The following is a 25,050-nucleotide window of genomic DNA, read 5'->3' on the forward strand; positions in this document are numbered from 1 at the left end:
GCAGTCCTCTCCAGCCCCAATCTGGCCCTGTTTTTTCTGCCTGGATGAAGGCACACAAATGGAGCCAGAAGCCCAGCAGGGCAGGAAAGAGGCTGTTTACAAACAGAGAGGGCAGAAGGTGGAGCTGGAGGGTAGAACCAAGAAGTCTGATAGAGGGGATCTGATTTAATTACCATGCCCTGACTGTACATGCTGCCAGTCAAATGTGTGAACTGGGCCTGTGTTTGCTTCTGTTATACCCCCTGAGTGCTTTGTGCCAGAGACATTTACCACTTCAGTCACGTCTCTTCCTCCTGTAGTCACAATATTGCCTCTTCTTGCAATAAAGGCTTTCCTTCAGATTATGTTAACAGATTTTCACAGTATTCACCACACAGAAAAAAAAAATGTGTGAAGCACACAGCAAAAGTATAGGAATGTGTACAATTGGCCCAAGGATGAACTGGCCAACATCTTGCCTTCCTTCTCTTCCCTACCCCTCCTACTTCGCTTCCAGCATACCTCCCCTCTCCCTTTTCCTTTCCACCTGCCAGGCCTGCTGCAGCCAGGGACAACCTATTTCCTCCTGAGCCTAAAGTTGCAATGGACTCAGTACAACAGGGAGTCTTTCACCATAGGCCAACTCTCGAGCACCACATGATTTGGCTGTAGTGTGGAGATGAACTGAAAAAACAACTGACATCAGCAGTCCACTCTCTGCGCCCCCCAATGCCTCAACCTAGCTACGCTTCTGGTCCTGTTGAAAGCAACATTAAGGTGCTGCTCTCTTGTCATGCCAGAGTTGTGCTGCTGCCTCCCCAAATTCTGCTTACCTAGGCTATTCCTAGTCCACCCAGTGGCAGGGCCGACCCTGGAAACATGTCAGCTAAGCATAATTTATATTTGTATGTATGTGTGTGTGTGTGTGTATATGTATATGCATATATATATATTTTTTTTCCAGGTGTCCCTAAGAACACTCCCTCACTGTAGGTGCAGGCTAACCACCTTACAGTAGGAGGTGCTAAAAGGATGCAGTTTAGCTTCCTGAAAGCAGGTGGTGCTAAACTGCCAAAGCAGGTTCTGAGTCAGAAGGGCGGGCTCAGAGGGAAGGAAGGTTAAATGCCAAATGCCCCGAGAAAGTGTAGAACCAGAGAGGGCCCGAGGCAAGAGGTCTCCAGGAGAGAGATCCCAAGTTCAGAGATCTCCTGGAGGGAGGCTTCAAGTGAAGTAATTCACCCTAAAGTGTTGGCTGGGCTACAGTACCTATATGGGGGTCCCAGGGATGCAAAGAGTGTCCGTAGCTCAGAGGTTTGCATGAGTAGGAACAGAAGACTGTAGAGGTAAAGGAGTGCCTTCATTTTCTGTGAATGTTATTGGGGTTGATGACCAGGGTTGGAAAGATTCTGTAACAGGGGAACAGACTATATTGCTTTAGTTATCTTTTATCAATAAAGTTTCCTTTGATTTTGCACTGTAAACTACCTGTGTATGAAATCCTGTAGTAACCGCCAGTAACACTCACAATATACAAAAGGTAATTTAAATCTCCTGCTCCTTAAACATTAAGAGTCTGCTGAAGGCTAAGATATGACACCTTAATGTGAGTAACATGAGGTGGAAAGTCAGAATGTTTATCCAGCTAATAACATAGGCAACCGTGACACCCTGTCCCAGCCCCTTAATACTCTGAACACAAATTAATAAATAACACATTCACTTTGGATTAAGTGGGAACAACTTGGCCGCAGCTTTATTAGAAGACATAACTGTATATAATACAGCCAATCAAAAACAGGATACCCGAGCCACACTGTAAGCTCTTAACAAGCTACAATGAAAGCACCCAGTCCGCCGCCATAAGCAAGACTGCCAAATGCGCTATATGCAGTACACAGGACGCTCCCGCCGCGCAGCAAGGTACGTCCAACCGAAGTGCAGTGAACCCATCTGCACCAAACCATAACTTGATGAATTAGCGCTCCTCCAATCACTCAGGCTTGGGTATTCCCGCCCTCCAAGCTGCAACATGCAATATAATATGAACAATAATTAGATCAAGGAGTGGGTGGGAGGGTAGGCTGCTCCAGTTCATGTCCCCAGGGAAGAAAGAGGGAGTGCGCAGTAACGCTGTGGGCTTTAAGCCCACGGCTCCAGCCCCTCATGGCACAAAACCTCCCTTCCGGTCACCATGGCTCCCCGGCTATCGGAGCTCGCCCTCCCCCTCACAGCTGAGGCATGGGTGCGTGGTGCCATGTTATGGGCGGCTCCAAGCACTCCGGCCCTCCGCCTTATTCTCTTTAGGAGTTAGCTAGCCAAGTCATCATGTTTAAAATTTACCCCTCTCAATGTTTGCACCCTTCCAAGGAGTAAATAATGCCCTAAAATCCACTGCTCTGTAACTTTATAATCATTTTCGCACATAAGGAATTGTAGCTGTAAGTTTGGAAGTCTGCTTAACTGCTTTGATTAGGAGGGCTAGAACCTGTGCAAATGAGTAATTCACCAGTATCTGTTAAGTGCTCACTGCACTTCTTCAGGGAGACTGTAGTGCCAGTCTAATTATAGGATGGGTAAGTGGCTTGTGCACAGAACTGAGCGTGAAATTTTACAAGTATCCATTTCTGCACATAAAGCACTGTTTTTTTTTACACAGAGTGATAGCTATGTAACTGCAAATTGCCTATATACCCTTTGCAGGTAAAAAGTACCTGTTCTGGTCACAACATGGGTGTGACTGTTACCTACTGGCAGAAAAGAAGTGGAATAGAGGTGAAGGGAGGTTGCATGAAGAAAGGTGCACACTGGATCTTCATTTTGGAAGCATTGCACATATTCCTACTATATATATTTGCACCTGCTTCACTAGCAAATATATGCAGCAAAATGGGAGCTCTAATCCTTTGGCCAGCCAAGTTTTTAAAGGGAAACCCTGCATAGGGTTTCCCTTTGAAAAGGGACTTTTAAGGCTGAAAAGCAGGGTGATCTCTCTCAGGACTGAAATATTGCAGTTGATATGGAATAAAATTTGTACTGCCTGGTATTGGGAGATTTTTTTTGTGTGTTTTAATTTGTTTTTGCAATTTTGAATACTGTTTTGTCAGAAGTGGTTTGTGTTTGTTTTAATGGAGTCACCCATGTGTCTGCCTGATCAAGTGTTGCATTTTCCTTGGAGAAGTGTCAGCCTTTCCTCTCTCCTCAAGAAATAGGCTGTCAGGAAATCCTGCCTGAAATTTCTCAGTCCCTTTTGCTTTACTTTAGGTTTTTATAACCTGCGTTTTGCCCTCAAAGGGTTCAAAGTGGGATAACACTTCAAAAAAACTGATTCCATATTCAATCAGGATAGTACAATAAAAACAGGAATACATCAATTTAATAAACTATTGTCATGCATTAAGAATTTTCTAATTTATGATTTTCACAACTTTAGAAAAGAAAAATAAGAAGCATTAGTACAAATTATCACCAGTAACAAATTTGGTGTCCGTATAGCCGGATAATAAAATGAATAAGCATGATGTTACTTCAATCTCAAACCTAATACAGAAGGAAAACACAGAAAAAAACATTCTGTATTTTTCTGAAAAGTGTTAGAACCTAACAATCTAATAGAAAAGTAAAGGTTCTCGGACTACCATTCTTCCAAAGATTTAAAAACTAGGCAACTTATCTTAAACAGCACTCGAGCTCTGATTGGCAACCAATGAAGGTGTTTTAGCAGCGGAGTTACATGATCATTACCTGACTCTTCTTCCCCCTTTCCCTCTCTAAGTTCCCCTCAATTGTACCTACCATGTACCTCATTCTGCCGCAATATCACTTTGTATTCATTCATACCATGTATTTGTTCAGACCAGAATCGGCTAACGCCGTTAACGGTTATATGTAAGCCATATTGAGCCTGTAAAAAGGTGGGAAAATGTGGAATACAAAGGTAATAAATAAATAAATCATATCTCGATTTTTCTCTTTGCAGAGAGTCAGCTATTGCCTGGGAACAACTTCACCACCGAGTGCAACATTCCTGGGAATTTCCCGTGCAGCAAGGGTAATTGCATCCCCGGATCGTGGCAGTGTGACGGGCTCCCGGACTGTTTCGATGGCAGTGATGAAAAGGAGTGTTGTGAGTGATATCTTTTGCATGACCTCATCCCTTGCTTGCAATACAGTTCAAAGGTCTGCACAGCTGTTATTGGAAATAGAGCAGCAATCATGGTCATTTCTCCAAAGAGTGTATGATGCTCTAGAGCAGGGGTAGGCAACTCCGGTCCTCGAGAGCCGCAGGCAGGTCAGGTTTTCAGGATATCCACAGTGACTATGCAGGAGATGGATTTGCATACCATGGAGCCAGTGCTTGCAAATCTATCTCCTGCATATTCATTGTGGATATCCTGAAAACCTGACCTGCCTGCGGCTCTCGAGGACCGGAGTTGCCTACCCCTGCTCTAGAGAATAAGAATTGGGGAAGGCTTTGTAGAATTCATTTGGCAAGACCTTAAATGATCCAAATACTTTACCTTCTGTTGTAATTGATCACTATGGCTGGGATCCTTGAGGGGCTGCAATTAACCTACACATACTTCCGTATCATAATGACAAAGCAAAAAACAAGGAGGACATAACTGAACAAAAACAGCGATGTGGACAATGGGTGGCAGAAAATTCTTTATTGAACATGCAAATGACTAGACACGGCGTGTTTATGCCCAAAGGCCTGCCTCAGGAGTCAAAGGTCATTCGACCACTACACTATTTTGTATTTGTATATCTACCGGACTGGCGATCGCCTTTACGGTACTATGTAAGCCACATTGAGCCTGCAAATAGGTGGGCAAATGTGGGGTACAAATGTGATAAATAAATAAATATCTGAACAAGTTTGATGGGAGAATCACTTGGCGGTATTTTGCTAGATGATGTTTTCGCAAGTGATCTGTCTTTACAGCATGCTTTAAGGCTGAAGATAGACATCTCTATTTGTGCTTGGATATTCTGGTAACCCTTGTGATCTTAGTGATACTTTGTACTACTTGTCCAGATATCCTTTGACTCCTGAGGCAGGCCTTCGGGCTGAAAGATGTTCCAAGTGAAGTCATTTGCATGTTCAATAAAGAATTTTCTGCTGTCCATCGTACCATAATGACATACATATATCCTGGGCAAGATACATGCCAAGTTTTGTGATTTTCTTTTTTTAACTCAGCCAGACCCAGGGGACAGAAAAAAACTATAAATGGTTGACAAAAATATTTACTCCGTTAAATAAAACATTAAGTAGAAATTTGTACAGATATGAGGAAAAAAGGGAAATATCAGGAAAGCTGTGTATACTAATGCCCAAAGTTGTAGCAAATAAAGTTCTTGCTCTAGAACAGTGCTTCTCAAGTCCAGTCCTGGAGTACCCCTTGCCAGTCAGGTTTTCAGGATATCCACAATGAATATGCATGAACTTGATTTGTTTATACTGCCTCCACTATATACAAATCTCTTTCTTGCATATTCATTATAGATATTTTGAAAACCTGACTGGCTAGGGATACTCCAGGACTGGACTTGAGACTGCTCTAGAACAGTGCTTCTCAACCCAGTCCTTGAGACACAATCTGCCGTTCAGGTTTTTAGGATAACCAGAGTGAATATACATGAAAGAGATCTTCATGCATTGCTTCCTTGTTATGCAAATCTATCTCATGCATATTCATTATGGGTATACTGAAAACCAAATTGGATGGTGTGCCTCAAAGACTGGGGTTTGAGAACCACTGCTCTGGAAGCTGTAAAGGAATTTCCTAATTGGATTTTGTGGTGGTCACAGAGATGTAAGACACACAGAGCAGCAAAACAAAAAAGTGAGGTGGATCCAGAGAGGATATCAAAATATCTAAGAAACTTTATTGTAAAAGTCATAGAAATGAACCAACACAGCCGTGTTTTGGCGCAAAGGCCTGCTTCAGGGGTCAAACTAGTTGAACTGAAATTGAAAAAGGAGACGACTCAAAAGAATTGTCAAAATTGTGTGGAATGCCGTGTCTTCCCAAGTGAAGAACACCTCGGCGATACAACAAACAACTTGCCGCGACATAATTACATCACTGGCTTTCTGTTGAGCTGTTTGTTGTATTGCAGAGGTGTTCTTCACTTGGGAAGACACGGCGTTCCACACGATGCAACAAACAACTCACCGGAAAACCGGTGATGTAATTAATTGCTTTGTTGCTCACGGTTGCGTGAGGCTTTTTGCTTTCCTCCTTTTTTCTTTTGATTGATTTTTTTGTGATACAGAACCATGACTGGGATATAAGTGGGACTGGGGGTGGATAGAGGAAGACAGAGACGGGAGATAACACCACTTCCCTGCTTTCCTTTAAAAATAATATGAAAGCAACAGAACTGCAGAACTTATGAGGTAAGGACGACGCACTGTGGGTCTCGTGAGACTGCCATGGGAGGTTGTGACAATCATTTTAAGATTGGAGCCAGCATAAGCAGGAGCGATCCAAGTCGCTGTTGCCCATGCTAGCTCCACAGTTAAAATGGCTGCCACGATTTCCTGTGAAGAAAGGGGGTAGAAGAGGCAGGGAGATAGTGAGGGGGTCATAAAGCAGATGTCAGATACTTGGGGAAAAGAGGAGGCAGGGGATGGATGCTGGAGAGAAATAGAGGATTCCATAGCATCCCACAGATCAATCCAGAGACTTGTGGGTTATGTCCCTCTACTAGCAGGTGAAGATAGAACTTCAGAGGTTTACTATATGTGGTCATGTGCAGCCACCTTAACTTCAGTATTCTCTCTTATCTAGCAGGTGGATGGTCATATCTGTGCAGCTCTGGATCGATTGGCTCATGGCTTGGTCCCCTGGGTCTAATCGAGCTTCTGGGGTCTGAGGTGTCCCGGTCCTGGGACTTGGGTGCACACCTGGTGGTGCCAGGTCCCTCCCTTCCTCCCCCATCAACCCCTCCTTTCTGCCTGACTGGGGTGAGATGGAGGAAGAGGAGAAGGTGGTAGGGGAGAAGAGACAAAGGAAAAGGGGGGCAGCAGAGGAGACAGTGGAAAGGGGGGGGGGGGCAGCAGAGGAGACAGTAAAACGGAGAGGAAGAATAGTTAAGCAAGCTGAAGATGTGAAGAAAGCTACAAAGTGGTAATGAAAGAAGGGTGAAGAATACAGACACACAGGGTGGACACCACCTATTTTAATTTTAGAAAAAGATTTCCTGTTTTTGTTTTTCCTGTGCTAGGTGGGAGTTTAAGGCAAGAGGCTCTCGGAGGGAAACAGTTATTATCTTTAGACCTGGGGTGTAAATAAGAATTATTTTCTGGAAGGTCAACTGAGGGACTGCACTGCACTGCACTAAATATTTCTCTCCCTTGGCAGGTCTGAATAGCTGCCCTAAAATTATAACTGGGTATTTTTAGTAGTCATGCTTACCCAGTTCAAGTAACCTGAATATTTAGTTAACTTCAGCTGGTCACTGGCCTACTGAATATTGACTTTATTTAGGGTCGGTTTTCAAAAGGTTTATTTATCTGGAGTCATCCAGCTAAACCTCTGCTTTACAAAATTCCCCTCTCCCCTCTCCACGTGCTTCCTAAATTCACAAAGCAGACAAATTTAGCTGGGCACAAAACAAGTGGCACTGGAGCATTCCCAGGGCACCTTTAAAATTTACCTGGGAAAACCCAGCTGCACAAACAGCAGACCTGGAGATAGGCAGTCCAATTTTGCCAAATTAGGTTTAGAAAAATTTTTAGTTAGGGTCAGCTGAAAATAGGGAACCTCAAATAAGCAGCTACATTTAGCCAGTTTTGCCACTCAGTGGCTCTTTGACAGTTGGCCGCTTTGTAATAACATTCTCGAAGAATATGGTCACACCATGTGGTTTTACATCACCACTGTATAAAAGAAAAGAAAAAATCAATCAATCACCAGAAGACAGGCTGATGTCTTTCCCTTTATTTAATTGATGAGAAAAGAGGGCTTAAGTGAAACCTCTGTGTAGCACGCACTCAGACAGAGAGGAATGACTTTTTTTTTCCACCATGAAAGCTTCAGGAAACCCTGGCCAGGTGACCCCCAACTCAATAAATCTCCTCACTGACAAACATCAAAGCAGACCCAAGTCTGCAGAATTCAGCACAGGAGCAAGATGCTTGGTATAAAGAACCTACAGCATTGATAGTTGTGGAAAATGGTGCAGAGGCAGACTTATCATCTACTTCCATGCTTTTATCTACTGTTAAATCACTCGCTAGTGCTCAGATCCCAGACCTGCTCTGCAAGATAATTTAATGTGGCAGCAAGGACGCAAAAGTCTTTGGGGTCCTTTTACTAAGGTTGGTTGAAAAATGGCCTGCTGTAGTGTAGACGCATGTTTTGGGCACGCAGAATCATTTTTCAGCGCACCTGCAAAAAAAATGACTTTTTAAAATTTTTGCCGAAAATGAACGTCCGCAAAAATGAAAATTGCTGCGCATCCATTTTGGGTCTGAGACCTTACCACCAGCCATTGACCTAGCGATAAAGTCTCATGCGGTAACCGGGCGATAATGACCTACACGTGCCAAATGCCTCTTGGTGTGCGTAGCTGACGTGCACCAGAAAATAAAAAATATTTTTGGTCACCCATAGAGGATGCGTGCCAAAAATGAAATTACCGCAAGAACCACACGGTAGCCGTGCGGTAACTCCGCCGCCGACCCCCTCCACCGCAGCCAACCTCCCACTGCTGCCGTCAGGTACCTTTGCTGGCGGGGTTCCCCAACCCCCGCCAGCCGAAGTCCTCTTCAGTGCCGATCTCCGGTGCATTGCTGATCTGGATTTTGTTTCTGTGAGTCGTGACATCCTGCATGTAGGAATGTGCAGGACGTCAGGACTCACAGAAATAGAATCCAGATCAGCGAACGTGCCGGACTCGGAGACAGGCGCTGAAGGGGAATTCGGCTGGCAGGAGTTGGGGACCCCCGCCAGGAAAGGTACCTGGCGGTGGCGGGAGAAAGTTGGCAGCAGCAGGAGGGAGGGGGGGTTGAAAGGGACGGGGGAGGGGCGGTGGCGCCTGGGGGGGAGGTCAAAAATGGCGGGGAGTGCTAAAATGTGCCCCCTCACCTCGGGCTCTGGTCTCCCCTCCCGCTGAAGTCTGGCTACGCCCCTGCCATGATACCTATGTGTTTTGCACAGTAGAGACCAAAATACTAAATGTAGTCAAATGAACAGTGACGTGTATTTTTGGACGTCATCATCCTAAATTCCTGTTATTAGCCAGATTGTGAGGACTTTAAATAAATAGAAGCTCCTATGCTCTGTGCATTGTATTGTGTGAGTATTGTATCTGTGTTATATGAATGTTCTACCATGCTGCTTATTCTAGAGCATCATTTGTATTCTGCTGATGTTTAGCATATATCTGTTAATATGACTGTTCCACGGTGCTGTTTTATGTCTACATTCTTGCTATCATTAGGGTTTAATTTGCATATTTCCAAGTTTGCCTCATTGTTTTCACCATGTATTGCACAGATTTTATTACTGTTATTCTGTTAACACAGTGTAAGTTGTTTATATCAAGCTAGACCTGTTGTACAAAGCCTTGGGCGAATTTCCTTATAAAAATGAAAGGTCAAGTATTACTGTGTGTACTGTATACCATTTTTAGGATTCTTCAACTAGCTGAAAGATGTTGATCTGTGAAGAAGACTGACACTCTGGTTACTACCATGCATACTTCTGTAACATCTTGAACAAAAGATAATTTATTACATATTGCAGATTGAAGCATCAGAAAATTCTATCAGAGCTCATACTTTAAGATTGTTACATTTTCCAATTATGCGTTACCTTGTTCCTGTTGAACTATTTAGGATGTATTTAAAGGAGATCCTGCAGCTCCCTCAGCCAGACTCTATAGGAGTGATTAATGCTTATTATTTACCTTTAGGAGGAAAGATCTCTAGTCACAATTAACTTTCCAGATTGCTTAGATGATTCTACGTTTTTGGAGGGACCACAAGATTTGATATCTCAAAGGGCTACATTGTTAGTTGTTCTGCAGTCTGAAGATCAGAAGTTAGCCATATTGAAAGCTTATTTTCCTAAGAAGCATTTACTCTTTTGTGGGCTAGAAATTATGATTTTCCCAGACGTTGCCAAATCAACCCAGTTAAGAAGAAAAGCCTTTCCACAGCTAAAGCCTTAAGGTCTTGGCAGTGGGGGCTACTTTTTACCTTAAATGTCCATGTAAATGTTTGGTCAACTATGGGATTAATCATTACAGTTAATATTTGAAGCAATTTAAGCAGTCAGTAGAGGCTGAATATCACCACTAATCACTAAACTGAAAGCTGACTATTATTTTGTGGGCGGTCCAGGGGCAGAGTCAGCCCTTGCAGTTAAGTGCCGATATTCAGCACTTAGCCATCTAATCAGTAGCATACCAAATGCAGGGCGATCCACCTTGGGTGCGAGGAGCAGGCGGCTCTCAGCTCTGCCACTCCCCTGCTCCCTTCTGATGTTACTTCCTGTTCCGGTGCAGGGGACCGGCAGAGCCGACAGCCGCGCTTTCTTCGCACACCCCCTTGCTAGGAGGAATTGGAAAGATGGAGGGGTGATGTGCTTCGGGGGGGGGGGGGGGGGGGGTGACATGCCTTGAGGGGGGACGGACCCACCCCGGGTGGTGAACATGTTAGGTATTCCACGGCATAAGTCAGTCCTGTCTCTGTGGTGCTGCTTAGGCAGTTAAGTACTGAATATCACAGCATTCAATGCCAGTGCCCGGATGTGGCCCATCATTGAATATTGAGAAGTAATGCCGTCGCCAGCTAAAAGAATGTCTACCACCACCAGCTGAGTATCTACCTCATTATTTATTTATATATCTATTAATATTTATTTACTGCCTTTTTGAAGGAATTCACTCAAGGCAGTGTACAGCAAGAATAAGTCAAACATAAGCAATAGACAGCAGTAAAAATATTCAAACAACAATACAAAGTATGGTATGCTACATTACAATATCAACGCAATACAGAAAACATTTTAATAGCAGGCAGAGGGTGTAAGCAAAGATGGAACATATAGATAGATAAGAAAGTAAGGGACTAATTTAAAGAAAGCTGTAAATGAGGTCAGAAAGGTGCATGAATATTATCTTAGCAAGGGTAGGAGTGGATAAACATGTCCTGCTATAGTATGTGCAGCTGGGGTTATTCCTTGTGTGTGTGTTTCTATGTTTTGATGGACCCTACAAATCTTTCAATTTCTCTTTTTGGATAAATCACCTGTGCAGAAGCAGGATGAGTAACATTTTCTTATTTAATTTTGCAGTTGGAGATGAGTTCTAATATAGCATTGATATGATCTTGTGTGTGGCTTTTCTTTTTCTTATTATTATTATGGACCTTTTTAGCTTTAAGGGCCCTTTTTACTAAAGCTTAGTGTGCGCTAAATGCTAAGAAACCCATAGGTATAAAATGGGCATATCTTAGCATTTGATATATGATAATTCCATTATCGCGCACTAAGTTTTAGTAAAAGGGCCCTTAAGTTTGTTTTCTCTTGAATGGGATTGGCAGATATAGGGACAGATTCTGTAAATGATGTTTAGATGCATCTGATTAATGCGCCTAGCGCTATTCTATATATCGTGTCTAAAGTTAGGCGTGGTGTATAGAATAGCTCATAGGACCGGGGAACACGCTTACATTTATGCACGGCCATTTATGCCACTGAAAACCTGGTGTAAATACCTGCGTCTAAATGTAGACATGTTCCCCCGAATTCTATAACAACGTGTGTAAGTTTGAGTAATGCCCCTACACAATTTGTTATGTTATCAGGGATTTATCTCCCGCCAACTCTACAAATATAGAATCGAGGCGAGTTACAATCAAATTGCAGTGAAAAGAGAACCAATGACAGAGTATCAGGAATTATATAAAACCAGAAAGAAAAAAAAACAGGTTATTAAGTATTATTTATTTATTTACTGCATTTGTACCCCACATTTTCCCACCTATTTGCAGGCTCAATGTAGCTTACACTATGTTGCAAAAGGTATAATCATAAACAGAGTAAGAGGTATGGTCTAATTTAATATATTACTGTGTAAGAAATTAGGTAGATAGGTCAGTAGAATTATTTACAAAACACAAAATAAAACAGGTAAGATATAATGACCAATAGTGATAATGTGATTAACATAATCAAATTAGAAGGGATCAGTATTAGTTGGTTTAGATATAGAATGGAATCACTATAATTTAAAACCCACATAGGCCTAGAAAGCAAATATTATGAAACATAAATAATTCTTTATTGAACACATTTCACATGGGATATTATTCCAGTAGTGAGCAGCTAAAAAGAAAAAAGATTGGTCAAATGCAGCCTTAAACCGAATGTTCTTAATTGATGGAAATTCAGTTAGTAAATAATTACAACTTCTAGTAATCCTGTTTCAATTTAATACATTTACCAATTCAAACCCACTTTCTGGACACAAACCGTTCAAAAACTTGAAAAAAAAGCAAATCACCTTAAATTTAATGCACGCTACTCACCGTGCCTTATATAGAATCCAAGGGATAACGTGTTTTGCTTTGTATGGAATTTTCCTGCGCTTTCTTTATTGTATTGCTATGTAATACATGTCTGACTTAATAGACCTGCCACCCAGAAACGCTAAAAGATCATCCAGAACTTTCCTCAATCTCCACTTCCCTAATTGCAAAGGCATAAAATACAAAGTATTGCATGCATCAACCTTCTCCTATATGAGCACGCAGTTCTGGAATACACTCCATGCAACCTGAAAATGATCTACGAATTAACCGACTTCCGCAAACAATTGAAGACTCATCTCTTCGAGAAAATTTATTGCAAGGATCAAAACACATGAAGTCCATACATATACTAATAGAATGCATCAATACACTCCCTTCTGAATTTCTCTTACCCCGTATTTTCACCACACTTCAAACTCCACCCACAGATAAAATGTTATACCCTATGTTCTCTTGAAATTGTTCTATCGCCTTATATTTTCCCCATTGTAACTTCACATGGTTTCCACGCCCTAACGATTTTTGACTTGACTTTGTCTTCCCATAACTCCTCACAATGTAACCCATAATCGTACTGTAACACTGTATCTCCATCCTTCACAATGTATTGTAAGCCACACTGAGCCCACAAATAGGTGGGAAAATGTGGGATACAAATGCAATAAATAATAAATAATATAATTAAATTTAAATTTAAAAAAAAAACGCAAACTGTTCAAAAACTTGAAAACTAAGCAAGCACCTTAAATTTAATGTACACTACTCACCGTGCCGTATATAGAATCCAAGAGATAATGTGTTTTATTTTATTTGGAATTTTCCTGCTCTTTCTTTATTGTATTATTATGTAATATAATTAAATTAAAATTAAAAAAAGACAAACATGTGCCTCTGTGTCCATGTAACATAACATCTAAATAGTTACCTTACTACTCACTTATAGTATTAACCCTTTACACAAAAGGAAGACCCCCCCCCCCCCCCCCCCCCATCAGAAGCTGCCTACTGGCTTTAAAGATTGAAAAAAATATAAAGAAAAACAGACAAAGACAGTAGAAGTTTGCTGCACAGGGAGAAAAAAAACACATCCTGCTGCCATAAATAGAAGGAAAACAGATTTCATACACTGGGTATGGCTTTCATCTTCATTTTTATAGCCTTGGCAATTTAGCTAGAGCTGTTACTTGTAGAAACTATGGGAGAACAGCTTATAATCACCAGCAAATAGAAAGATTCCTAGCAGCAGCTTTATCACACTGGTTTAGCACACCTGAGCCTAGCACAGAGATGCTGGAACATTATCTTCCTGTCAGAAGCTGCAGCAGATATGCAGAATTTAACATCTTCTCTGCTCTGGTCTTATCAGATCATTTCTTCCAGCTGGCAGTGAGACCCTGACCACAGGAATCCTACTTTGCTAACACTGTGATTCTAACAGTGCACTGTGCTTGGCACTGATGGCGGTGTCTTTTTACATACGTATCATAACAAATAAATACCTTGCTTCCTCTTTCTGACCATTTAAACAGAGAAGCACAGAAAAAGACTATATAGCCTATCCACTTGTACTATCCAAGTCAACAGCCCAGTTTCTATAAAATCCCCTTCTCCTTTAGTGCTTGTTCCACACTTTCTTGAGTTTAGATACGGTCCTTATTGCCACAGGGTGGCTGTACCATGAATCAACCACCTTCTGTAAAGAAATATTGTCTTAGATTACTCTTGAGTCTGCCCCTTTCACCTTCATCCTATGGACTCCTTGTTCCACAACTTCCTTTCCATTCAAAAAGACCTGTCTGCTGTGTGTTTATACCTTGGAGGTATTTAAATGTCTCAGTTATATCTCTCCTTTCCCACATCTTCTCCAGTGTTACACATGTTTAGATCTTTAAGTCTGGCCCCCATATACTTAAGATCACTTACCATTTTAGTAACTGCCTTCTGCACTGACCCCATGTTCCTTCTGTTTTTTTAGAAGGTGCCGTTTCCAGAACTGTACACAGTGCTCCAAGGGAGGTATCACTAGCGCACAGTGGTTCTCAATAGAGAGCTGCATGGGAATGGGGATTGTGGAATCCATGGAACCCGCAGGATTTCCATGGGAATGGAAAACGTTGCCACAGAATTCCTGCGGGAGTGTAAATCTCTGGTGACTCCAGAATGAGGCTTAAAATGAACTAAGAGGCAACTAGAGCACCAGAATGAGGCTTGGAATACTCATTGGTTGAATAGTGAATACCATCCAAAAGGGAAGAAACAGAGGACTGCGAGCAAGTAAATAATAGCGTCAACTCCTGTGGGTACGGATGGGGATGGAGGAGATTAATTGTGGGGATGGAATGGATCTTAGTGGGTATGGGTTAGATTCCATTTGGGATGGGTGAAAGTTTTGTTTCTGTTCAGCTGTCTAGTTCTCAACTCAGTCCTCAGGACATACCCAGCCAGTCAGGTTTTTAGGATACCCACAATGAATACGCATGACATAGATTTGCATACAGTGGATGGAGGTAGTACATTCAACTTTATCTCTGGCATATTCGCTGTTGGTATCCTGGAAGCCAGATAGTCTGGGTGTCTCTCAAGGACTGGGTTGAAAACTACTGCATTAGAGTCTTGTACAGAGGCATTATTGCCTCTTTTTCTTCTGCTGGCCATTCCTTTCCCTACACACCCAAGCATCCTTTGTTTTGGCTTTTTTTTTGTCAGATTATCTCCCTGTTTGGCCACCTTAAAACCATCTGATATCATTATCCCCCACCCCCAGTCTCGCTGATGTTTGTGCACAGAAGAACTTCACCACATATACTGTGCCACTATAGTGGGATTTTACAGCCAAAATCCATGAACCTGTATATATTTGCTTTAAATCGTAGATGTCAAAATCTATGACATCCTAGTAATGATAAGAACCCTGAACGTGCTGTGCAGTGGCGTAGCTAGGGTAGTTGACACCCGGGGCCGGTCATTTTTTAACACCCCCCCCCCCAAATCCAGTACTAGGCATACCGAGAATACAAAACACTCACGACCTATAGAGCAATTCTACCATACCATAAGCAGTCGTTTCTACGAGTCACACAAGGAAAAGGAAAGCATCTTAAGCACTACAGTGAGCACTAGAACATCAATTCACCTATTGTAAAACGAAACCAGACAGAATAGTACAGATCGTCGATCCTGCACAGTCAATGCCAACTGAAAGCCATGTCTTTTTCACAAACACAGATACACCCTAATCCACTGTAGAATAAATAATCATAAACTTTCTATTTAGACAAAAATTAAACTGAACCCCCGATGCCAGACTCTGCATACAATGCAACACCACAGAAACAGAAAATGTCTCCTAGTACTGTGCAAAATATAAAGACAGCAGATGTAAATTTGAAAAAACTAACAAATACCAATCACCACTTTACAAATTAACAAATAGAAATAAAACAAATACAGAAAATAAAATAATACCATTTTATTGGACTAATACATTTAGCTTCCAGAGGCCAAAATCTCCTTCCTCAGGTCAATACAGTATAGTGCTGTTACAGTATCCTATCCTGATCTGAGGAAGGGGGTTTTGTTCTCTGAAAGTTAAGTCAAAATGTATTAAAATTAGTCCAATAAAAAGATTACCTTATTTACATGTTCTATTTATAAACATTTATTAACACAGCTACAATACTATATCCTAAAGCAAAATAATAAAAATATATATTTACAGTTTGTTGTCTTTGGTTTCTGCTTTCCTCATCTTCTTTTCACCGTCTTCCTTCCATCCAGCATCTGTCTTTGCTCTCTCTCTCTGCCATCCAGTGTCTGCCCTCTCTAATGTCCCTTCCATCCACATCTGCTCTCTATTTCTGCCCCTTCCATCCACCATCTGCCCTCTATTTCTGCCCCTTCCATCCACCATCTGCCCCAGTCTGCCATCTCTCTCTCCCCCTTCCATCCACCATCTGCCCTCTCTCTCTCCTTTCCATCTAGCATTTGCCCTCTATCTCTGCCCCCTTCCATCCACTGTCTGCTCTTTCACTCCCTTCTATCCACTGTCTGCCCTTTCTCTCTGCTCCTTCGATTCACCATTTGCCCCCTCCCTTCCCCCTCCCATCTATTCAAGGTCTGCCCTCCCTCTCACTCCCCATTCCATCCAGGATCTATCCCCCCTCTCTCACTGCCCCCTCTTTTCGGCTCCCAGTTCCCACCTGCGGCTGCCCCTAGTTCAGAATCCATTGATTCTCCCATCCACCCCTGCCCCAGGCATGACCCCATTCTCCCTCCTGCCCACTTTTCAGACCCCAGTTCCAGCTCCATGCCCCTTCTCCCATCTGTCTCCCACCCAGTCCCTTCTGCTATCCAAGTGCCCCCCACCCTCACCCCATCTGTCTCCCACCCAGTCCCTTCTGCCCATCCGAGTCCTCCTCACCCCATCTGTCTCCCACCCAGTCCCTTCTGCTATCCAAATGCCCCCCACCCTCACCCCATCTGTCTCCCACCCAGTCCCTTCTGCTATCCAAGTGCCCCCCACCCTCACCCCATCATCTGTCTCCCACCCAGTCCCTTCTGCCCATCCGAGTCCCCCTCACCCCATCTGTCTCCCACCCAGTCCCTTCTGCCCATCCGAGTCCCCCTCACCCCATCTGTCTCCCACCCAGTCCCTTCTGCTATCCAAGTGCCCCCCACCCTCACCCCATCATCTGTCTCCCACCCAGTCCCTTCTGCCCATCCGAGTCCCCCTCACCCCATCTGTCTCCCACCCAGTCCCTTCTGCTATCCAAGTGCCCCCCACCCTCACCCCATCATCTGTCTCCCACCCAGTCCCTTCTGCCCATCCGAGTCCCCCTCACCCCATCTGTGTCCCACCCAGTACCTTCTGCTATCCGAGTCCCCCCACCTTCACCCCATCTGTCCCCCACCCTCACCCTGCCTCGTCTTCTCCCTGCCACCCGGTCTTTAAAAAGAAATTGCCGACGCGATAGCGAGCGCAGCACCTCGTGTGCAAGTAAAAGAAGCGGATCCGATCATCTCATTGGGCCTTCCTTCACTGTCCCGCCCTAGAGGAAATAGGAAGTTGCGTCAGAGGAGGGCGGGACAGTGAGGGAAGGCCCAATGAGATGATCGGATCCGCTTCTTTTACTTGCACACGAGGTGCTGTGCTCGCTATTGCGTCGGCAATTTATTTTTAAAGGGCTGGTGCGAGGGGTGCCAGGAAGAAGAGCAGCGGGAGTGGCGGCACCCCCCTTTCTGGTGACATCCGGGGCGGACCACACCTCTTCTTTGGCTACTATAGGACAGTAACAGGAAGTGGGGGGAGTAGGTGTGGTCTAGAGCAATGGGCTAGGAACCAGGAGAGCAAGGTTCAAATTCTGCTTCTTTCACCAGCACCCTTGGATGCGTAGGTTCTACCTAGATGGCAAGCTTTTTTCTTTTTTTTTTTTTAGCAGGACTCATTTCTGTAGGGTGTGGGACTCCCACACTTCCCAAAGGCTTCCTCTCATCACTGGTTGGTTTGGTTCATCCTATGTATCTTCTCTTTCTATGTCAGCCAGCACATCTTCCTTTCTTGGTACTGACCCATTCCCCCTCTCCTCAACTGCTCAGTGTGGCTTCTTCAGGTCCTCACGCTGCCTTAATTTGCAGCTAAATTTCCCAGGGACACAGACTTGCTGTTATTAATAGGCACAGACGTAACAAGGAGGTGTAGGAGTGTAGTCATGTTTTTACATATCATTTGATGTTTTTTGTTAATTGTATGTTGCTTTTATTTTGACTCTGTATGTAACAGCGTAGATCAGGTGTTTTTTTTTTTTATTGGATTGGTGGTCTATAAAGTTGTATAATGAAATTTAATTAGAATCCTTGCTTCAGAGAGCTTACTGAGCAGGGGAAGTGAGATCATGCCCAGGATATATCCCATGGCAATCTTGTGTGTGAGAATGTCCTACAAAACGTACACATGATGCCAGTACCAAACCGTTGTTGAAATGTCACCTGGCTTATACCAGAAGAGTGTTAAAACTCTTTTCTTCATTGGGTTTGCACTCTGGATGTCTGTCATAAAATGGCAGCGCTGGTTCCAAAACGGGCCCACACTGACTTACACTCCTGAGATTAATTTACTACTTGGAGCCTGAAACGCAAACAACAAGAAAGGGGTCAGACCTTGCTTCAGGTGAGAGAAGAATAAATATTAGATTTTTCCTAGCTGTCGGTTTGATTAATTGCCTGGGATCTGTGTGTACTGGCTCAAAAGGGTAGGAGTTAGCGAGCTTGTCACCTCTAAGCAGCAAGTGCTAGCATGGACTTTGCTTTGAGTATCTCAGGTAATAGGTATGGATATAAGGTTGGGGGGGGGGAGGGAAATGGAAGTCATGATGCAGCACTGTTAAATTTAAAGTACATCCTTTCATTGAATGTTTTTGCTGTAATGTTCTTTATTTCTGTGTGCTCTGATCAGGAAACTGGGACAGTCCCAGTGAATGTAAACACAGAAGAACACCAGTCTTCGCAGTCTCAAAATCACAAAGAACACAGCGAAGATGACATAAGGATATGGTCTTTAGACGATGTTTAAAAACATCCAAATTTATTGTGTAGCTCAAAAGACACGACAAGTCCAGATCAATTGTGTAACTCAAAAAGACTCGACACTGCCGTGTTTCAGCCAACCGGCCTTGCCTCAGGAGTCTTTATAGTCTTTTAAAAATGTCTGCTTTCACTGGGACTGTCGATATGCTACCAGATAGAAACTTTGTGTATGAAGCTCAATGCTCAAGAAGCAATGCTTTGCAAGATCAACATTAAGAAGTTGCCTTCTCAATGCTCAGAAAACAATGTTGTACAGAATCGGCAGTGAAACTGCACATCCTCCATAACAATCCATCGTGACTTCTAGCTCCCAGTATCATCCATTATTCTTTCCTTAATGTTTTTAGTCTCATGCATTAATCCAATGGTCTCTAATGTTTCTCAAACCTCACACTAACACTGTTTGCTTTTGTCTCACCTACCCCCCTATTTACTAAAGCTTAGCTCAAGTTATCTGCAGCAGGGACCATTTTGTTCCTGTGGGCCCTGCTGCAGATAACGCAAGCTAAGCTTTAGTAAACAACCCTCCTAGAATGTAAACCACACTGAACCCTTGAAAGGGGGATATTGGCGGTATACAAGAATTGATTTGAACTGAATATACCATCTCATACTTGTTCATCTTTCTATCTTCACTATAGAACAAGTGTAGCCACCCAACTCTAGCTGTAGAAGTCAGACCATTGACAAATCAAAACACTCAGAGCCAACATTTATTTTGAGAAGGTTAATTTTGTACAGTAACAGAGCTGCTCCCCTCCACAATAAGTGGGGAGTAATGTTTAATCTATTGAAAATTATCTTAATATCCAGTTCTGAATTGCCATTTAGCACATAATAAGGTCCCTTTTCTCTCTCTTTCTTTCTCTCCCCAACACCCTCACCTGGACCTGATCAGTAAAGTTCAGTGGAAATTTTTATGTCTGTTCCAGACAGACAAACATATCAAATTACTAGTATAGCTTAGCACTTTTGCACTCTGTGTTGAAAGCAGTAAAATTATTTTGGTGGAGGTGGGAGAGGGAAGACTGAGAATTTTCATTCTTTGCTATTTTTCCATTCCTGTTTGAAATCTGCATGGCCAAGAAAAGCCCTTCTCACCCCCAGTGGACTAAATAATAGGAATATAAAGAGAAAGCTTTTCACTTTGTTTTTCCTGCTTTTTTTTCTTCCTCTTTTATTTTCTTACTTAATACACATAAGTACATTTTTATACAGGTGTAAAGTCATAAAATCAATTTTATGGGTGCACACACGCACAAAAAAAAAAAATGTGTTTGTGCAGAGAAAGGAAAGCAAATGAAGTTGAAATGAAATGGCTCCTTCTGAAGAAGGCAGGATAGCAATTTGGGCAGCTTCTGGAGTGCCAGTGTTCCTGGCCAGGAATGTTTCTCTTGGAAACGTGACATAGTGGTGCTGCTGCTGCAGGCCAGAGGTGGTACTGCAGTGGTGGAAAGCTTGGCTAGAACAAGCTTTGCAGTGACACTGGATTCCTTAACAGCTTTATCTATATTATCCATCCTTAATATGCATCACCCATAGTGGCTGATCTGCATTCTCCGTGTTTAACATGTAGTTTCCCCAGGGCCCCTCCTTCATTACAGTGTTTCATGCATGCTGTGTATTTTGCTGTCCTTCACTAGCCAAACTGAGGACTGTTCAGGCACTCCCCATAACCCCTCAGAAACTCATCAGGTAGTCAAGAATGGGAGATCTTTTGGACAGTTCCAGAAGGGTATAGTTCAGCGTTATCTTTCAGACCTCTTCTGGTTCATCATCTCTTTTCCATAACAGGAGGACGCCCCAGAAAGGTCACTCTCCTCCTTTAAGTAATATGTTTTTGTGTTGTGGTAGAATCGCTTCTTAATGGTCCAGACCACTCTCTGTGCTGCTGGTTAAGCATGCACCCATAAAGATTTTCTTTAAACCAAGGGATGGTCTTAAGCAAGTTAAATCTATCTTCCTGTTAATAGGTGAAACCACTGTAAAGTAAAATATTTCTTATTGCACTTGCAATTACTTCAGTAGAGAAGGGTGACATTTTCCTAGAATGCTAGATGTGGATGGGGCGTGCAAGATGGTTTTGCATAGCCTGCATTTCTTTGCTGGTCCTCTTTGCTGTTTCTTTTCATCTATTTTCTACTTTTTCTGTTGCGCTGATGGAGTTCTGTTCTCGCCTTGATCATTTGATTGCACACTGCTTTGACATTTAGCTACAAAGGGCTGTATAGCATTGGGCAAGCACAAATAATTACATAAAATGTACTGCAGATCCTATTTTTTTTGCAGTGAGACCTCCCCCTGTTTACAAAGCCATGCAGCAGTGCTGACACAGCCTATTCAAAGTGACTGGGCTGTGTTGGCATTAGTGCACTGGCGGCTGCTAGCGCAGCTTTGTAAACAGGGAGGTAACTGCGCTAGCATGCTAACATAAAGAAATCTAGCCATTAAATTCTAAGGCATATGGGGGCAGGTAGTACCTGCTGTAGCTGTATATAATTTGGCTTTGAGCTCTTTTGAATAGGTGATTAATCAAATCTTAAAGAAAACAACTTTAGCTGTATTTTTCCTTAGTTTCTTTACTATGCTTTCAAACCTACAGGGGCTTGTCAGTGACTTTCCGTAGCCAAAATAATGTTCAGGAGCCCTGTAAACTTTCCATAACAAGGCACTCGGATAAACACTGGTCATGACCGTATAATCTTCCACACTAGTAGTAAAACACAGCATCAGTATTGTAAGCTCCGTGAGACAGGGATCATATTTTATGTGTATTTGTACATTCTTGTGTCCCACTATTTTCCAAAAAAACAAGTTTTGGTTCAAAGTGGCTTACAATTTACAGTTGGGTGAAGTTACAGTAGTGTTATTTTATTAGAAGGTATTTTAGAGCATTTGTTGATTGTGGTGTTGTAGAATTTTTTTGAAAAGGTATGTTTTCAGTTCTTTTCTGAACTGTAGATAATAAGTGATGCTTCTTATGGTTTTGGGTATTGAGGTCCACTATTTAGAGCCTAGGTAGCTAAATCTGGCCATGTAGATGGTTTTGTAGATTATATTTCTGCAGTTTGGTAAGTGGAGAAGTAGGTAGCCTCTGGTTTCTGGGCTTGTATTTCTTGAGGATAATTCGATCAGGTCTAGCATATATTCTGGGGACATTCCAAATAATATTTTGTAAATGAGGGTGCTTATTTTGAAGAATAGTCTTGCCTTGATTGGCAGCCAATGTAATAATTCGAGTAGTGGGGTTTCTCTCTTGTATAGCACTCTGTATTTATTGGGATTTGTTTTTTATGTGTATGTCTATTACTGCTATAGAAATAAATAGTGGTAATCAAAATTTCAGCAAGCACTCCTAATAAGGAGGAAGGTCTAGGTTACAAAGGCTCATCCAGTGGGCTACCTTGGTTTTGTATTTCACAAGGCTTCAGGTTGGGGGTGGGGTTATAGCACCAGCTTTGAAGCCTCTACAAAGCATTCCCCATTAGATATGGTGTTCTGTGGCTCCATCTCACTTGTTGAAAATTTGTGCCCAGGGTGACTTTTATTGTACCAATGGTTTGAAACAGTAGCACTAGCAAAACATATTGTCAGATGATTTGGTTAGTATTTCAAACGCACCAAAACATTTAGAGCCTCATTTTTTTTCTCCTATTCTGATTTCTGTTTTCACTGCTGAGGAGATGATCGATGTTTCGAATTTTCAAAACTTGTATTTTATAAGTTGGAGGGTCCTGATCCATATTGGATCCATGCCTGACATAGTCTAATTGTAGCTGAAAAGCAGGATACTAGGAAGACTTTAAAAAACTGGAAGTGTACCTTTAAGGAACGGAGCAAACATTTTTATTTTTAAGAGAAAGCGAGAAATTATCCCTACTAAAAGGAGTTGAAATGCTGAAAATTGAGATAGTGGAAACAAAAGTTCTTAAGACAAACAGCCCAAATTCCACAACTGCAAGGCAGCGAAAGTCTTTATTACAGTGTTTCAGTCTGATTTGCACAACTATGAGGTGCTTTAATCTTTTAATTTTTTTTCAAGTCTGCTAACAAATTGGCATTTTGGTGCCAGAGGCAGTTTGTCAAGATGTTGAAGCCTAGCCTTTGATGTTATAATGATTTGAATAATTTTGTGCCATTTGCAAATTTGATCACTTCACTCGTTCCTTTTTCAAGATTATTTATGAATATGTTAACACAGACCTCTGTTTGGACTCATGGAGTACTTGGTATTGACCATTTTCCCATGTAGATAACAGACCATTTAATCTTACTCTGTTTCCTTTCTTAGCCAGCTTGCAATTCACAGTAGAGCATTACCCCACTGACCCTTGACTTTCGAATTTCCAAAGGAGCTTCTCATGAGAGTTTGAAGGGTATTTTCAATATGATGTCTAAGTCCAACTTTGGACGTTGGGAAATTTAGCCATTTTTGAAACAGAAAAATGGCTTCTTTTTTTTTTTTTTTTAATGGCTATTTGCTAGATGTTTTCATGCTCTGTGCATAAAAAAGTCCAAGTGAAAAATGCACAAAATCAAGCCATTGGGATATAGGAAGATTTATCATTCTTAGTAGACTGGCCACCCAGACATCCCAGAAGAGCGGGGTGCATGCTAGGGTGGACTTCACATAAAAGGTCCCAGGTACGCATCTCACTGTTGCTCCCTTATATATATATATATATATTTTTTTTTTTTTTTTTTTTGTTACATTTGTACCCCGCGCTTTCCCACTCATGGCAGGCTCAATGCGGCTTACATGGGGCAATGGAGGGTTAAGTGACTTGCCCAGAGTCACAAGGAGCTGCCTGTGCCGGGAATCGAACTCAGTTCCTCAGTTCCCCAGGACCAAAGTGTATAGTGAACCTTCGAAAACCCACCAAAAATACTGTACCCAACTGTACACCACTACAATAGTCCTTATGGCTATAGATGCAACCTATATGTGGGTATAATAGGGTTTTGGTGGACTCACACTTTCCACCACAAGTGTAACAGTTAGGGTGGATTATGAGCCTGGGTCTCCTTCTCCACAGTACACTGCACCAACCACTAGGCTATTCCAGGGACCTGCTTGCTGCTCTCATAGGACTGGCTATATAACATCTGAAGCTCTCATAGAGGTGGGCATGTACTATTTCTTTTACATCTTTGGGGGGGGGGGGGAGGGGCCAATGACCACTGGGGTAGTAATGGGGAGGTCATATTTTTATTCCTCCAGTGGTTATCTGGTCATTTAGGGTACTTTTTTGTGGCTTAGTTGTTCTAAAAACAGGTCTAGCTGAAAATGTCTTAGTTTTAGTCTGGATGTTTTTGTTTTGTTACATTCTGACTGAAAAACGTCCAGGTCTTAGGAATGCCCAAATTCTTCCCTTAACACAACTCCTTGAGATTTGGACACCCTTCAGGTGAACAACGTAGAAAAATGTATGGAAAATGGGTTTTGAAAATAACTTCTACCATTTTGCCCGACATACTGCCCCTAATTAATTAAGTAATTTTTATTTACTTCATTTATGTTCCACTTTAAACCAAAACTGATTACACTAAAACATACAAAATATAATGAAATAGAACATACATAAAACAGCTGAAAACAATATCTGAATATTGCTAACAGCAATATAAAATCAAGGAAGTCACCCACAGAGCCCTTTATAAAAACTATTATTATATTTGCCACTCTCCAGTTCTCAGGTATAATGTTTTTTTTTGTTTGTTTGGTTTTTTTAAATGGTAGATTAGAGATTAGTAGTTATATATGATCAGTTTCAGGATTGAACTCTCAGACCTCTTGGTTGAATACCATCTGGTCTTGGTGATTTGTTATTCTTTAGTTGGTCAGTATGATCTTTTATATATTCTAGATTTAAAATGATTTCCTTTAGTAGTTTAGAAGGTTTTCAATGTGAATATGACATCAAGGACAAAACAAT

General features: G+C 42.2%; 1 protein-coding gene across 1 annotated transcript in view; it reads left to right on the plus strand.

The window, feature by feature from the left end:
* Window positions 1-25,050, plus strand: part of LDLRAD3 (low density lipoprotein receptor class A domain containing 3) — a gene marked incomplete in the record, with an annotated part of 312,626 nt that overhangs the window by 60,275 nt on the left and 227,301 nt on the right. Inside the window, 1 exon segment of the mRNA XM_030200800.1 lies at window positions 3,956-4,102. Within this exon segment, the coding sequence (XP_030056660.1) occupies window positions 3,956-4,102 (147 nt within the window).

The sequence above is a fragment of the Microcaecilia unicolor genome, chromosome 4, assembly GCF_901765095.1.
Source record: "Microcaecilia unicolor chromosome 4, aMicUni1.1, whole genome shotgun sequence".
NCBI lineage: Eukaryota > Metazoa > Chordata > Amphibia > Gymnophiona > Siphonopidae > Microcaecilia > Microcaecilia unicolor.